Source organism: Vanessa tameamea, chromosome 20 (assembly GCF_037043105.1).
Source record: "Vanessa tameamea isolate UH-Manoa-2023 chromosome 20, ilVanTame1 primary haplotype, whole genome shotgun sequence".
NCBI lineage: Eukaryota > Metazoa > Arthropoda > Insecta > Lepidoptera > Nymphalidae > Vanessa > Vanessa tameamea.
In genome coordinates, this window is record NC_087328.1 from 6,638,251 (window position 1) to 6,654,136 (window position 15,886).

The window sequence follows — 15,886 nt, forward strand, 5'->3', positions numbered from 1 at the left end:
TCGGACCTGAGAAGAACCGGCGAAAAAACTCAGCGGGATATTTTTTTTTTTCCATTTTGCATGTACAATAATATTTATATTTTAGTTATTTGAAACAGCCTGGAGGCGATCATTTCATTCCCAAGGTGTGCAGTCAACTAAAAAGTCATTAGTGTTGTAATATCCTTTAGCACACTGATTCTTTTGAATTTTATAATTGAATAATTTTGAACGTTTTCTGGGATCCTGTTGTAAAAACGTATACATTGCCCCAAAAAAGAGTCACTAACCCTGTATAATCGGGTACTTGGAGTAACAAGTTTATTCTTGTTCCTAGTATTAATAGAATGTACGTCACAATTTCTGGGAAAATCATTTATGTTTTTGCGTACATACATAACATTATCAAAAACAAATTGAGAAGCGACAGTCATTATTTTAATTTCTTTAAATTTACCTCTTAACGAATCTTTTGGGCCCAGGTTATAAATTGCACGAATAGCCCTCTTCTGCAGTACAAAAATGGTATTCATGTCAGCTGCATTACCCCAGAGTAGGATGCCATACGACATTATAACTGAAATACACAAGGCAAGCCGTATCCACATCAGTCAAAAGTCTAATTTTTTTTTACCGCATAGGCTGCAGAGCTGAGTCTATTCGCCAATTTATTTATATGGGGGCCCCATTGGAGGTTAAAGTCTATTGTCATACCAAGGAACTCTGTTGATTATAAAACATCTAATGCTTCCCCGTTTAAAAATACACTCGTTTTGACACATCTTACATTGGGAGTAGTGAATTCAATACATTTTGTCTTTTTACTATTTAACATTAAATTATTAACACTAAACCAATTTACTATTTCAGAGAGAGCATTGTTCACATCGTCATATATTGAAACACATATTTTTATTTTAAAAATTAAAGAAGTATCATCAGCAAACAATACTATCTCGAGTTTATCACCTAGGAGATGTGGCAGGTCATTTATATAAACAAGGAAGAGAAATGTTCCAAGAATTGATCCTTGAGGGACCCCCACAGTAACTGGAGACCCGGGAGATCTCTTTCCATTTACATCAACCCTCTGAATCCTCTGAATCATAGTCATTACCAATTACCAATTTGCGAAAGTTATAACATCTTTAACGCAATAACCCATTAATCCGATACGCCAACAATGTGTGGTTTTCATCGCAAAGGCCTCTACCATGATATTAATTGATCATTGTTGTTCGTGTAATGGAATCATCTCGCTATTTTAATCTTTATGAAAACGGATAGTAATTTATTGTGATGTGAACTTATGTGAGCATAAATTATTTGTACATAATTATACTTAGTTTTAGCGTCTCGTGTTTACTGGGTGCAAGTGATTTTATATATACATTCTTTGAGAAAAAAAAATATTACCATGATTTTTTATGAATAAATGTCATTATTAATGGTAACATATTATTTTATTATTATGGCTTATCGAGGTTTAATTTATACATATCTATAATTATTATTTAATTCAAATTACGCATCCAGCAGAGAAAATTAATAGTTTTAATTATTTTATATTTAATTATTAATTAATAGTAGTAATTATTTTTTCCTGACCGATTATAGAAACGGCAGTTTTTCTCGACAGATACTTGACTATTGAGAAGAAAATATTTTAGTGTAAACGTATAGATGCATATACTAATGTCTCACTTGTATAAGCTATAATCCATTGCTACAATTATATGACTGGGGTGAGTATAGGCAAAGGAACAACGCCTTTACGTAATTTCGGAGGCACGGAAGAAACCACAGCCGACGTGCAATACCGGATTAATGATAAAATAAACAATGACATTCTCGTCTTTGTCCAACTCAATCATGAATCTAAGATTTCAGGTTTTACAGCGTTACTAGTTATTCACTAGACCAACGAGGCATTTATGAAAATATGTGGTCAAATATAATCTGTCACACTACACTCTGTTTACAATTTACGCGCAAGCAACAGTATCTGTTGTATACAGCTCTTGATCCAGCAGCTAGGTTAAAACTCTTCGGTACGGAGTGATACAACATTTTTTTAAATTAAAATTTCTTAATATTCAAAAAAGTTATAGGATATTTTAGGATATTTAATCAATTTGGTCAGATAATTCGAGAGAATTAGTGAAACAATATAACACACAGAAATTTCTTTACAAATAATTCTAGGAATATCTAACATTGAACTTGTGACGTCAAATACGCAAGTTTACTTTGCGTTGTTTGCGTTCATTTGTTTGCGCAAACATGCACATTTGTTGGAGGGCAATGATTTACGAGGGCTTCTGTTTGATATTTTTATTCGCAGAGTATTATTATGTTCGTCTGATGTATTTATTATTAAACGAGTCAAGGTGGCTGTCTCACGTAGATGTTCATCGAATTTCGATTGTCCAAATAAGTACCGCTGTATTTATATAAACTTAAGTTGTGTCTATAATTCATTTTTTGCTCAGCGGTATAATTTACTCTGTTGTAAAATATTTGCGTTACATTTCTCATAATATTGATATTTTTAGTATTTATTTCTCGTATCATTAGAATTTTATTAATAACGGAAGATTGCTAGAATAATTATTCGTATTTATTAATAACGTAGTATATCAAAATCATACTTGTTAACTTCTAGGAAGGATTTATTAATATGTTATGGTATATAATTGTGTTTAACTAACATAACTTTGTATTTCAAATGTTGGATAAGAGTAACTTCTGAGTTTATTGCCGGTTCTTCTCTACAGGATCTACATTCGGAATCGGTGGTAGCTTTACTTTCAATATAGTCCGGTAAAATGACGATTCAATAAAATATAAAAGCCTACTTGAATAAATTATATTTCAATTATAATTAAAGAAAATTCAACATGTATCTGAGTTGCATTACTTAGGCGTATTATTATTCTAGGTAGTGCTATAGTAACATAAGAATATTAAAATTAAATATAAATCATATTATTAATTAATTTATTATTTATATTGATGTCTAACAAAAGATAAACTAAACATAAAAAGCAAAAATTACTTCAAAGCATAAATTAAATATGTTCCTTCAATTTCTGTAAACCACAGCTTTCTTTAATTATTTTGAAGGATGTTTGGATTCAACCTTACATAGAACAAAATTTTATATAATTTTGATATCACAATGGTTAAAAATAATTAGTGTTGACATTGAAGTTTTCTTATATTTATATATATATATATTTTTTATACAATCATATAAATTTAATAAAAATACTAGGACGGCATAACTTAATTCTCCGCTCTTACAGCTGCAGCTGCTTCGTACTTGCACACATCGACTTTAACGTGACGGTATTCTGTAAAAAAAGTATCAATATAATATAAAGTGCCCAGCACTTTTGATTGGCTATTTGCACCTGCACGTCAATGTGTGCGTATATATGAAAAAACAATTTTTCTGTTTTAATGTGTGTGTCCCACACACATTGACATACATAATTATATTGTAGTTTTAACTTACGTTTCTTTTCATCGCAATTGTATTCGTATAAGTCACAGTTGTCGTTGAACATTCTAGAAATTCCCAAGGAATCCTGTCCACATATTGGAACGAAATCGTGTTGACATTGATCAGCCATTTTACAGAAATTAATTACCTGCAATGACCAAATAATATAAATTGCTATTCTTTTAAAATATAAAAAATACTATGTATTGTAAAAGATAAAAAAAAACTTGTACTCACAGGTTCCAAGGGAAAGAAATAATCTTCCGCCTCAATTTCAACATGGCTCCAAACCTCCGCAGCATACTCTAAGATAATTAAGCCTGAGACAAAAAAATAACAATTATAGATAATCATTATTTAATAAATGTCAAAATTTAGATAGATAGATGTTCGTTAAGCAATCACGGTAGAACAGCTGAACGGATCTGAACGAAATCCATTACAAAGAGATGTTATAGTCTGGAATAGCAAATAGATTACTTTTATCCCGGATAAATGTGCCGTACCACCTATTACCGCGGGTGGAACTATTATTATCAATATGATAAATATCGAACCAAACAAAATCATACTATATACTTAATACAGTTGCTAATTAATAAATATTTAACAAAGCTAAAAAAATATACAGTTGTTTAATAGTTGGAAGATAAACGAGAAAACTATTATCCGATGAAAATAATTCAGATGACGTTTTGTTACAATATATATTTATATGTATATAATCTTTTTGTAGAGGTCTACATAAAGGCATTTCTAAAACACTGTATCCATTTCATATGTTATGAATACAGATGAATATATTGCTTATATTTATTGATTCTGTAAAAAATACTAGATTAATTACTATATGTTATATGAAGCTTCCAACATAGCTTGGTAGCGCAAATACATAAATGGCGGTATTTCAACCGACGCATACATGACTTCTTCAAGATCTTTGACAATGTCCCTTCACCGCCGAAAATTCACGCGTTCTAAGTACTTAGCCATCTTGTCTTCAAATATAGGTATATATTACCTTATATTTATTTTAATATTATAACTTAAATCAATTAATAATCAAAAGAACAGAGAGTTATATAGATACTGTATTTATTGTAAACATACTTACTAGCTAAAACCCTCCTTAATATCATATCACACAAGCGTTCTAATCAACGTTCAACTATGATCTAGTTTAATTCCAATGGAATTGTTTACAATGCAAAGTGAACTATGGCTGTAGAACAGGAAATTGAAACAAAACATATGCTCTTGTCGAATCTATATGGATCACTTAGAGATCATAGTCAGAAGTAAAAAACCTTTGGTATAAAAAATTACATTGAATCAACGACGTTAGGTATGGCTTTAACTACGTGCAATTGTTGTGTATGAACAAATTAAAGGCCGATGGGCATCCTGATGGTAAGTGGTCATGGACATTGGTGTCGTAAGGATATCGTCAATTCACCATCAGCCTTGGGAACTAGGATGGTATGACCCTTATGTATCTTGTTGGCCCACTCACCCTTCAAACCGAAACACAAAAATATTAAATATTGACGATTGACGGTAGAATATATGATGAAGTACCTACCCAGACGGCACAAAGCCTTGCCACCAAGTAAGTGTGTGTTTACGACTTATTGGAAACATTTTTTTTAAGATAATTCAATTCCATTAGTATAGAACACAAATACACAAAAATCTTATACATCAAAAGTGGTCAATTTTTAATTTAAAAAATCTCTAATTTTTCTTTAGGCGACTAGTATAATTTCATCTACTTAAATAACTCGCTTAATATTTTCAATAACACAAAAAATGTACTAAAAGTAAGGGAAGCTTAACTCGTGTTTCTTAAATTGTTTAATAAAAAATCTTTATAAGTACCGTAGCAACCGCTCCGCTGTCAGATTATAGAATCTTTCGCTAAAACAACCTTAAAGCTCTTATTTAGATGAATAACGCGCGGATTTTATGAAATGCTATTAAGGCTTTTACTTAGTTTACTAAAGTTTAAAGGAACATAATAAATTAAAAATTAAGAATTACACAATGTTTAAAAAGGTTTATAACACCTGGTGCTTTAAATCCATATTAAACTACAACATGAATGGATCGGATATTATCATTTAATAGATCAATATTACACCGGCATGTGGTTGAGCATCACTATTTACTGTAAGTACGTACATAACAGCCTCACTAACTTACCTAAGAACTAATTACTTAATAACTGATAATATTGCATTTAAAATCAAAACAACTATCTTCAGACCCGTTGATTAGTTTCTGTGAATATCAATGCTACATCTAGATTCAATAAAAAAAATTATTCGTCAATGTGGAACATTACAGTGGAACATATTTACGTTATTGAATAATTATATCATTTATAAATAAACCTTATGATAGTATGGCCTCTCACTCCTGCCCTCATCCCAATTTTACTTGGGGTCGGCGCAGCATGTCTTCTTCGGACGTCATCTCACAAGTAACATTCTTTCTAACCATATCACCTTTCACACAATCCATCCATCGTTTCTTTGGTAGTATGATAGATAAGAATATTTATAAGTTTTAAATAAATAATTTTGAATTATGGTGAATCCTATCATTCATGATAATATTTATACAGACGACTCAGTAACAATGAACGAGATAACAGGTTCAAACCTGGGCAAGTGCCACTGATTTCTCATGTGCTTTATTTATGTTTACAATGCTCGATGGTGAAGAAAAACATGTTGAGGAAACTTGCATGTATCGGTTGATAATTTTTCACATGTCTATCCGTAAAACCGATCGGAGCAAAATCCAATCAAAATCAAAAATGGAATATGCTCCAAAACATCTCCTCAAAAGTTTAGGAGCCATTGGCCTAATAGCAGGACAATAACAAACTGTTACTTTACTTGTTTATGTTAACTTTTAAAATTTCTACGTAACTATTGACTAATTTCAAGACTTCATTTTTGTTTACATAAATAACATAAAAGAAATTCACAATAAAACACTACTGTAATCTTCCGTCTCCAATCATTTATTTGCATTTTCAAATCTATTCCAACGGTTACAGAACGGACTAAAACATAATCATTACGTTTTAGTTGACACAAAGGATTTAAATACATATTTATGACATCGTAAACATTTCGAACGGTTGCATTATATAATTAATAAGTTAATATTTAGTATTATATTTGCATAAATCCATATTTCAGGTATATTATGGACTATCAACATTGCGCCAGTACGCTGCCATCTTCCCGATTATGCGTCGACTCCCTCAGTAAGATTATTCCTAACATATAATTGCTTATAGATAATAGAAGATAAAAGTTTAAGTTTTAGTACTTTAAATATTGTAACGTTTATAGATTTTCAATTAAGTCATTCATTTCAAGTCTAAAATATTGTTAACGTGAAATACGTCTAATTTATTCTTAATTGTTATTGATTTTGAGCACTGACGTTTTTCGTTTTTGCGTCTTTATATTAAAGACGATTTCAAAGTAAATATTTTTAGATTGTTAATATTTTTTTATTTTTATGATGATGAATCATCATTTTCCAATTATATTCTATAAATCATTGTGCAAAATATAAGCGTCACGCATTCCTCAGTTTATCCACCTTCAAAAATACCTAATTACATTTTATTGCTGTGTTCTGCTGCGTGTTAAGAGTGAATGAGTCAGTATAGTTATAGGCACAAAATAAATAGTAGCTTAAATCACTGGTTAGTGACATATTTAAAGTATATTAGCCTAACGTCCCGGATTCGTCCGGGTGAAATAAGAATTTTATATAATTCCTGATCGCAGCGCCACCTACTGGGCTCAATCTACACTATCCAGGGACCTATTCAAATACGCACAAACTGTTTTTATCGAAATCGATCTAATCGTTTAGGAGGAGTTCACTTACATACACACATACAGAACGTTTATATAAAAGATATGGGGTAGGGGTAGCCAATAAATGCTGCCTGGGCTAAGTATTGGTTTGTATAATAAAATCACACAAATATTTTATACTTTGCCAACTAATAAATTTAATTCGTTTATTAATAACATTCTCAATATTATATTATATAGATGATAAAAAGAGTGGATTTATTACTTGTTGGCTTGTTAGATATATTCAATAAAATATTTAATTTTATTTGATTGACATAACTTTGAAATTAAAATGGTGGAAAGAACTTGAATAAAGTATGTATTAATTTTTGACTACCAATCAGATGATCCTTTCTGTGTTACGTCATTAACAAATTCTGATGGCTATCCTAAGTCAATACAAGCGTGTTTTAATACCGAAAATTCTCAAGTTAAATGGCAGAAGCCGTCTCCATATAATAATGAGAACTCTATTTGACCTCATTTCTATTAATAGTATCTTACTCAATGAAGTCATATAAAGGTTATTAATATTCAAATTACTTTGATATATTTATTATTCGTGTAATTATGACAACACTGATATACTATGAACAAATTAAAAAACTTTAATTGCCAGCCGTTAATCTATAGTCAATAATTATGTTTTCGATAACTTGTTAATTATTGTAATTAAAACTCATTTTGATGCTCAATAGTTCACGGTTCTAATAAAATATCGAAACTAATAATCGCCATGAAATAGACGAGTTAATTAGAAAAAATATAATAAGATGATTATCAAATTCACGTAAGTCATATATAATCACGTTTATCTCTAAAATATCCAACTCATGCGCAGCAAAGAACTCTACGCAACTTTAATTCCATTCCTATAAATGAATTTCCATGAATCGGATAATATTATTTATTATGTATTAAAAATTGATATTAATTATTTTATATAAATAATTTTTTTATATATACTTTAGGTGTATTTATAGTGTTATCCCGGAAACATCCGTGCAAGTATGAATAACAGCTGTGCATAAATGAAACACCACTCGCTCCTAAGGCAAATTCGGTTTATTACTTTATATCAATCAACTAATATTATTTACGTTGACAAAGGGAAGTGTGATTCAGGAAAAGTAATAAAATAAATCTCGACATCTATTGATACATATAAACACTAAATAAAATATAAAATACTTACTTTCAACTCTATGGAACACATACAAATTGTCAAAAATAACTATCAACTTTTGTGTTTAAAATATAAGCTCATTTATGAGGCCGTAGATTCAGAGGTTCTAAGTTCAATGGTTTTTTCTCTTGTGTGAAAAATACTTTTGAACCTCCTACTTTTTTGAAATCGTTTAAAAATATAAACTGGCAAGACATTCCGTTACCGATAATTATTTTAATAGTTTTCATGTATTTAAACTAAAATTTATCAAAACATGAATAAAGGGAACACTTATGCCAAACATAAGCCAATAAGTATTTAAATTATTAAAATATTATTTATGAACATTAATCAATCAAAACTCTAAAATACTGTATGACTGACAGATAATTTAGCATTTATTTGTACGATTATACATACATGAAGTATATACATGAAGTAAACAAACAATAGCCAATACGACATTTGCTATAAATGAATACAAAACCTGCTACCCCTGACACAGATACGATGCGAACTATCATCAGGATTTTACTTAAAATGTTTTCGCTTTCAGAACAAAATAGACCAGTTTTGCAGCCTAGCAGATACTTGCATACACGATACAATTCCGATATGCGGAAAAATGGGAGATGAGAAACGAACCTTTTTGGATCTCTGTGACTTACTGGAGTTTGCGTGCGACACTAATCAAAGTACGTATATAAAGTATCTAAGAAGTAACAGTCTATAACTGTCATATTGCTAGATAAAGTCGAGTCCTACTCGCGTCTTGAGTCTCGAGGTTCGTAGCTTAATTCGTCTCGCTGTATTGAACCAGAATTACCAACAATTACAGATTTCTTCACAATGTTTACCTTTAAAGTCGAATACCAGTAAATACCAATAAATTATAAACACAAATTCAGCAATTTTGCTTGCCCAAGTTTTGAATCCGCAATCGGTTAAGATTCACGTTATAGACACTTGGCCGTCTGGTCTCTTAAGCATACAAAACTTATTACTTTTAGCGCATATATATTTCGTATTACCCGATAACAATGTAAAAGTTAGTTTTATTAAATATGACAATTGCATGACGAGAGTTCGATTCCTCTATGATATCGTTTGTCTGTCTCTATAATTATGGGAGTACCAAGACTTGGGTACCAGTCAAATCAGCTAAAGTTTATATTAAAAACGAAATTCGATTCATAATAAACATTTTTTTTTTCAGTTTTTGTACATGTTGAAGACATGGCAGGATGCCCAAATAGAAGCCGATGAATTGATATTTTGTAGATTTATGATTATAAATTAAAAATATTTTAAGCAAATAATTGCAGTCTTTTTTCTAAATTTGAATATAATAAAGGAAATATATATTGTTCCTTTTCTCGTCTTTTACATGGTCATTGAGCAACGAATCGATCCGAATTTTTGCATTTAGATAGTCTATGAACTGGACTTAGAAGGATATGCATTTTATTCGAAAAGCTGCTGGTAACAACTAAATATATATTAGTAGAAAAAGGCATGATTTTCGTTAAATGTGGTTTTACAATAGTGATTGTTATTAAAATAATTTCACAAGTTTTCACAGCTTATTAAAATATATATTTAGAGGCGACTGCCTCGTTAGTCAAGTTAGATCCTAATGACGCGATTTAAACCTTGCCTTAGGCCCCAAATTCAGTCAGTCAAAGTTTTCGAGTTTTTCTGTTAGTGGAATTTTCAAAAGGAGTCTGGAAATTTAGAGTATTTACACGCCTGTGTCTCTCTCTCTTTCTGATTGTTTTGAATTAGCCGTTCCATGGGATTATAAAAGTGAAAAGTGTATGCAAACGCTCTATAATATGTTCGTCGATGCTGACTCCTGACAACGACCACCGTTACCGAAATCGGTCAGGTATTTATAAAACAGTGATGAATGAAAATGTTATCAATACGATTGACTATATATGAAGCTACTAAAAGATTTTTAAAAAATATATCTGCAACGTATCTATATAATAATTATTAAATAGTTTAGATATTATAATTAAGCCATAAGGAGTTGTGAATAATGTATTTCGACTAAATAAGCGACACATGATGAAACAAAAATAAAAAACATGTCGCTTTATAAAGCGATCGCCTATTTATCGTCTCAAAAACAACAAACCGGCTTTTAAGTAAGTTTGGTAATTACTCATTGACATTCTAAATTATATTATAATACAGTCAATTCCAGACAATTTCAAGCAGTTCCTGCACCTTTTATTGACTTTGTTCTCCTGGCAACAAAAAACTGCTTCTATTAACTGGAATTTGTAGCTAATGCGATCAATACGATCTTGCCCTATAGTCGATCTTGCCTCAACTTACTCTATTTCCGCTACTAGTAGTAGTATTTACTACGAAAAAGAAAAGGATATAAACGCATATAACATAACATAAAAAAAAAACTTTTTAAAAATAAAAATGCGTACAAAGTCGCAAACAATATCTAGTTAATTATAACGAAGCAAGATCATACACATAGTTACTTTTTTGCGCAAAAAATAGCTTTACTTAAATATGTGTTTAAGTACCATTACGGTAATGCCTGTCTGACCTGAGATTGCGAAGTGAGATAGACCTATTGCTCGCTGTGTGGGCGTGATAGAGATGGGGATATCTCGAAGGTTGACCGGTAACAGGTTGGGGCAGGAGTAAGTATAGCGAATGCAGTAAGGTACCAAGACTCGGGTGAATCCTTATACAGTCTAAACACGACTCTAAACCACAGTTAATCTTAAGTTTAATTGTTGTATTTTTCCTTGATTATTATAAGTTAGTTTAATTCAACTACAGTAAAGTGTTTTAAAAAATCTCTCTCCTTACTTTATTAATTTTTTCTCAAAAAAAATAGTGTATATATATTTTTTTTTAAAGTATGTATTATATTAAAAGTATAGCTTTATTATATTTTGTGTTAAGCTGCACAATAAATCATATATATATGTATGTATGAATATATACAATACCTAGCTCATTCAAAGGTCATTAGAATCGATGAAAACCCAAACATTATTATACATTAATAAAATTATTGAAAATAAACTCTGGTAGTTAAATATTAGTTATGTAGTTAACTAATCACAGTACAACCGGCCCTTCAGCCCGTGAGAAAGGTACAATTTGAACAAGGCATAATTAGCGGGTGCATTAAATCAGAGCCCGCCCGGCGATTTCGTTGATTAGCCCGGGCGAGGTCCAGTTCAGGACAGGTGGATTTTAGGGGTCAAGGACAGAGGTGAAATATAATATAATATTTAGTTAGGCATCTATCTAGACTTAAAGAAATTTTATATGAATTTATATTTGTTCAAATAATTCACGCAAAAACCTTTTCGAAGACCCAAAAAGACGCTCACACATATCTGTGGTCAGGTGGCATATAGCACCAGCGTTTTAGGTACTAATTTTGTCATTTATTTTTTTAATGAATCAGATGCAATCTATTTAAAAGTTACTTAAAAATTATGTATCTAAAATAAAAGAAAATATTTTTGTTAAATAAAATTCAATGAAATGAGACTGACATAATATCTATGTAATATATATATCTATGTATATATAATAATATGTAAATATGTATTTAATAATATTAATAAGTATATTTTAAAATAACGGTTGTCAACCAAACAAACTATTAGCTGCCTTATTAAGCTGACCTTAAAGTACACATCGTCGTATTTCTGTCTAATGTGTTTTTTATAACCTTATTGTAATATATCTGAGTGTTAAGGTACCACTCATTCATCAGATATTCTACCGCTAAACATCAATACCATATTGTTGTGTTCTAGTTTGAAGGTTGAGTGAGCCAGTGTAACTACAGGTCAAAGGGAATATAGCATCTTAGTTTATGGTGCATTGGTGGCGTCAGGTATGGCTAATATTTCTTACAGCGCGATAATCTATGGATGCAGGTGACCACTTACCATCAGGTGACCCATTTGCCTGTTCGCCTACAGCTATATGTATCGTAAGATATATGATAAAAAATAATTGTTCAGATCAAAAAGTGTAGGCGGTAATTATTACTTGCACAAAACAATGAAATTATTTTAGAATGAATTCAAATAATTCAATCAAAAGTTATCGAAAAAAGTAACGGCAATGCGAGTTGATGGAAGACCAATGTTTTACCCTGATTTACTGGAATAAAGTGGCTTACATCAAGCAACGTATGGCGAAATTTGAACTCCTACCTCAATACGACAATGCTTAAATCACCCAAGGCGCAAATATAAAACCTCCTCGTTACTTTGGAGTCAAGAGAAGTAATTTACACAATACGCAATAAAGTAACAGCCAGCTTTGAAATGTTTTCCAAAGCTTTCTCTCCTTTTTGAGGAGAAGGTTTCGAACTTATTCCATCATGCAACGCCAATGTGCAGTGGTAGATACAATTGTGAAAGATTTTTATCCGACTCGTGCAGGTTTTCACGATATTTTCCTTCACCACCGAGTATGAATTAGGAACAATATTTAATCATATGATAATTCAGTGGCTTGCGCGGGTTTGAACCTGCAAATCGTGTTTTAGCCACTGGGCCGTCTCAGCTTTGTAACGACCAATCAATTTGTTTTATATTTAAAAAAAAATTATTCGTGTAGTCATTTATCATTGAAATATTTAATTGATAAACATTTAAAAATTTTACTTCCAGTTTTTTCTACTCCACCACGAGTACAATTAGTTAATTTTCTTTTACACAACTGGGAATATTTTATTAATTGAATCATAAATTTTTAAATATATTATAAATTATTCATTAAAATAAAATTCTCAGTAAACTTACAAGAGATTAATTTTAAATTGAATATACGTACATTATTTAAATTTTAAGACAATATTTTTACACCGGAATACTTAATAGAAATTGAGTACATGAGGATTCAATTGAGTTGAGTTCATCAGGATTCCTTGATAGAATACAGTTTAACATAGCGGCATTTAATCATTCATATGAGCATAGCGCACCTTCAAGTTTATCATAACAAAATCTTTCTTCACAACGCCGTCTCGATAATATCACCATATTTAGGCCAAAAACAGCCGAAATTTCTTCACCCAAAAGGATTCCCAGTACAGCTTGATAGAGCGACTTGATAAGAATCGGTTAGCCTAATAACCCGCCGGGTCCTTTGTCTATTGTTTACATTGGGGTGCACTACGTGATTCTGAAAGTCACGCCGGCACCTTTGCTTGGACCTCCCTGCTGTTATTGTTAAATACGTCGTCATTGTGACGAATGGCGCGACAGGGTGCTCTGATAGTTTATTAGTATGAGATCAGTTTAAAAACGAATTATGCTTTAGGTCGTTATCGTATCTATTAATTAAATTGTTGGTATAAAGGAGTTTCGATTAATACCAGAGTCGTGATGACCCCGTGGTTAGGTAATGTGAATCTGAATCGATGATTCCGAGTTCAAACCCGGGCAAGCACCAATGAATTTCATAGTGCTTAATTTGTGTTAATAATTCATATTGCGCTCGGCAATAAAGGAAACCATCGTGAGGACCGTGTGCTCCCAAGCCGCATTTCAGCGGAATGGTAGCATAAGCTGCAAAACCTTCTTCTCCAAAAGGAAAGGAGGCCTAACAGATACAAAGTGTGATAAATGTAGACGTTTAAATTAATACTACTTTTTTACCTTGTTAATATTTAAACTCATAGAAGTATATTGCATTTATCAAATAAGTCGTTTTTAAAAAAAAAACTTCAATTTACACCATTCTAGAATAAAACCGCCTTTATTTTTCAGTTTCATTAATTCTGTTCATAAAACCTCACACTGTATCAAATAGGGTGCGCACGCGCACGTGGCGCAGTTTAACCTGCGCGTGAGTAGTGCGCTAATGACCTAATGTCACTTGCCCCGCGGCCGCCGCACCGCCCGGACGTCACCAAGACCGCCTTTGATAAAGCCGAAAATCGACAGACATCCAGAGATCGGTCTTTTTTTGATATTACCTTATTGAGAATCAAGATATGGAACTTCCTTCCTATTTTTTATACAATCAATTAATAAAAAATCTAAGGAGGGTAACTTGGAGCTTACCTATATATACTTTTAATAGCAAAACATTTACAAAAATCACCCCCTATAAATAAATATGAATAAAAAATAGGAAATAAAAATTAACTGTAAAATGATTCATTTATGAAATAAATTATTTGCATCAGTTCTTAATCAGACAATTTAAATATTTAAAATCAATTTAAATGCCTTTTACAATGAACATCATAATTATAATTGAAATTATCATATTCATATTTCGAATTCTTTATTAGCACGATTTGGTTTAATGATTCACACAATTACATCAACTTCACGGATATCCGCTTATTTTATATGTTTTTTTTAATTAACTGACTATATAAAGATAGGTAAACTTATTCTGACGCACGTCGTCACTGTTTCTAACATTGTAACTGTATTTAACAAATAAAAATTACAATAATACTTTCAGATACATAGAGTATTCAAATTTAAATGAATCGCTTGTCAATTTATATTTAATATAACATTGAAATACTTAAGAGAAATAATACTCTACTATTTCTCAAAGATTTTTTCTTGATCGATTACGATTTAACATAACGGGCATTCATTCGAGCACGGTGCACCATCTAGCTTATCGCATTAAAACCATTTTTCAGAGTTGCAATCGAATATAATTGAAATTAATCTCTTCAAAATTAAAATATTAATAAAAGTAAACAGCCGCTAATATAATGTCATAAATACTTACACGTAATACGCACGAACACATGAAATAAATGCTGATGTAAATATATTAATTTTTTGAAAAGTCAATAGACTTTATATAAAAGTAATAAGTTATATACTTTATATTAAAACTAGCTGTTACCCGCGGCTTTGCCCGCGTAGAATATGAATATATTTATAAATTAATTTAAAATATTACGTTAACGTAAGACCTCTTTGTATACCACATTGGTGTGTATGTCAGCCCTTAGGGTAGAATATCCAGAAACGCTTAATTTCGAATCAACTCATTTTTAATCGGTAGCCCAAACATAAAATTTCCAGCTTCTAACTTAAAAAATTACAGACTTTCATACAAACGTTCAACCCCTATTTCACCCCTTTAAAGGTTAGAATTTCCAAAATTCCCTCCTTAGCTGGATGTCATAATATGTTTTTTTATAAGTGTACAGCCTAAAATATAAGTTTTATGCTTCTAGTTTTAAAAATGACAATACTTTCAACAACTTACAACCTTTCATCCCCCTTTTCAAAGCCTTACAGCATTTTTTTTTTCAAATAAAAATTAGCCTATGTCCTTTCTCAGGCTCTA

At 31.1% G+C, this 15,886-nt stretch overlaps 1 protein-coding gene across 1 annotated transcript; it reads right to left on the reverse strand.

Moving 5' to 3' along the window:
* Positions 1-3,240: 3,240 nt before the first annotated feature.
* Positions 3,241-4,660, reverse strand: LOC113401704 (uncharacterized). The gene is made up of 4 exons (XM_026641734.2): positions 4,602-4,660; positions 3,725-3,807; positions 3,500-3,635; positions 3,241-3,335 (listed from the first exon to the last, which is right to left on the reverse strand). Exons 1-4 carry the CDS (start codon positions 4,624-4,626, stop codon positions 3,268-3,270), a joined length of 312 nt encoding a protein of 103 aa, XP_026497519.1. The 5' UTR covers positions 4,627-4,660; the 3' UTR covers positions 3,241-3,267.
* Between the last annotated feature and the right edge of the window lie 11,226 nt (positions 4,661-15,886).

Bases quoted from the DNA above. Each gene is read 5' to 3' on its own strand.
- LOC113401704 (XM_026641734.2), bottom strand. From the start codon at position 4,626: ATGATATTAAGGAGGGTTTTAGCTA. The intron at 3,808-4,601 runs GTAAGTATGTTT...TTTTTGTCTCAG, and splicing joins ATTAAGGAGGGTTTTAGCTA to GCTTAATTATCTTAGAGTAT. The intron at 3,336-3,499 runs GTAAGTTAAAAC...CTTTTTTTACAG, and splicing joins CAATTGCGATGAAAAGAAAC to AATACCGTCACGTTAAAGTC.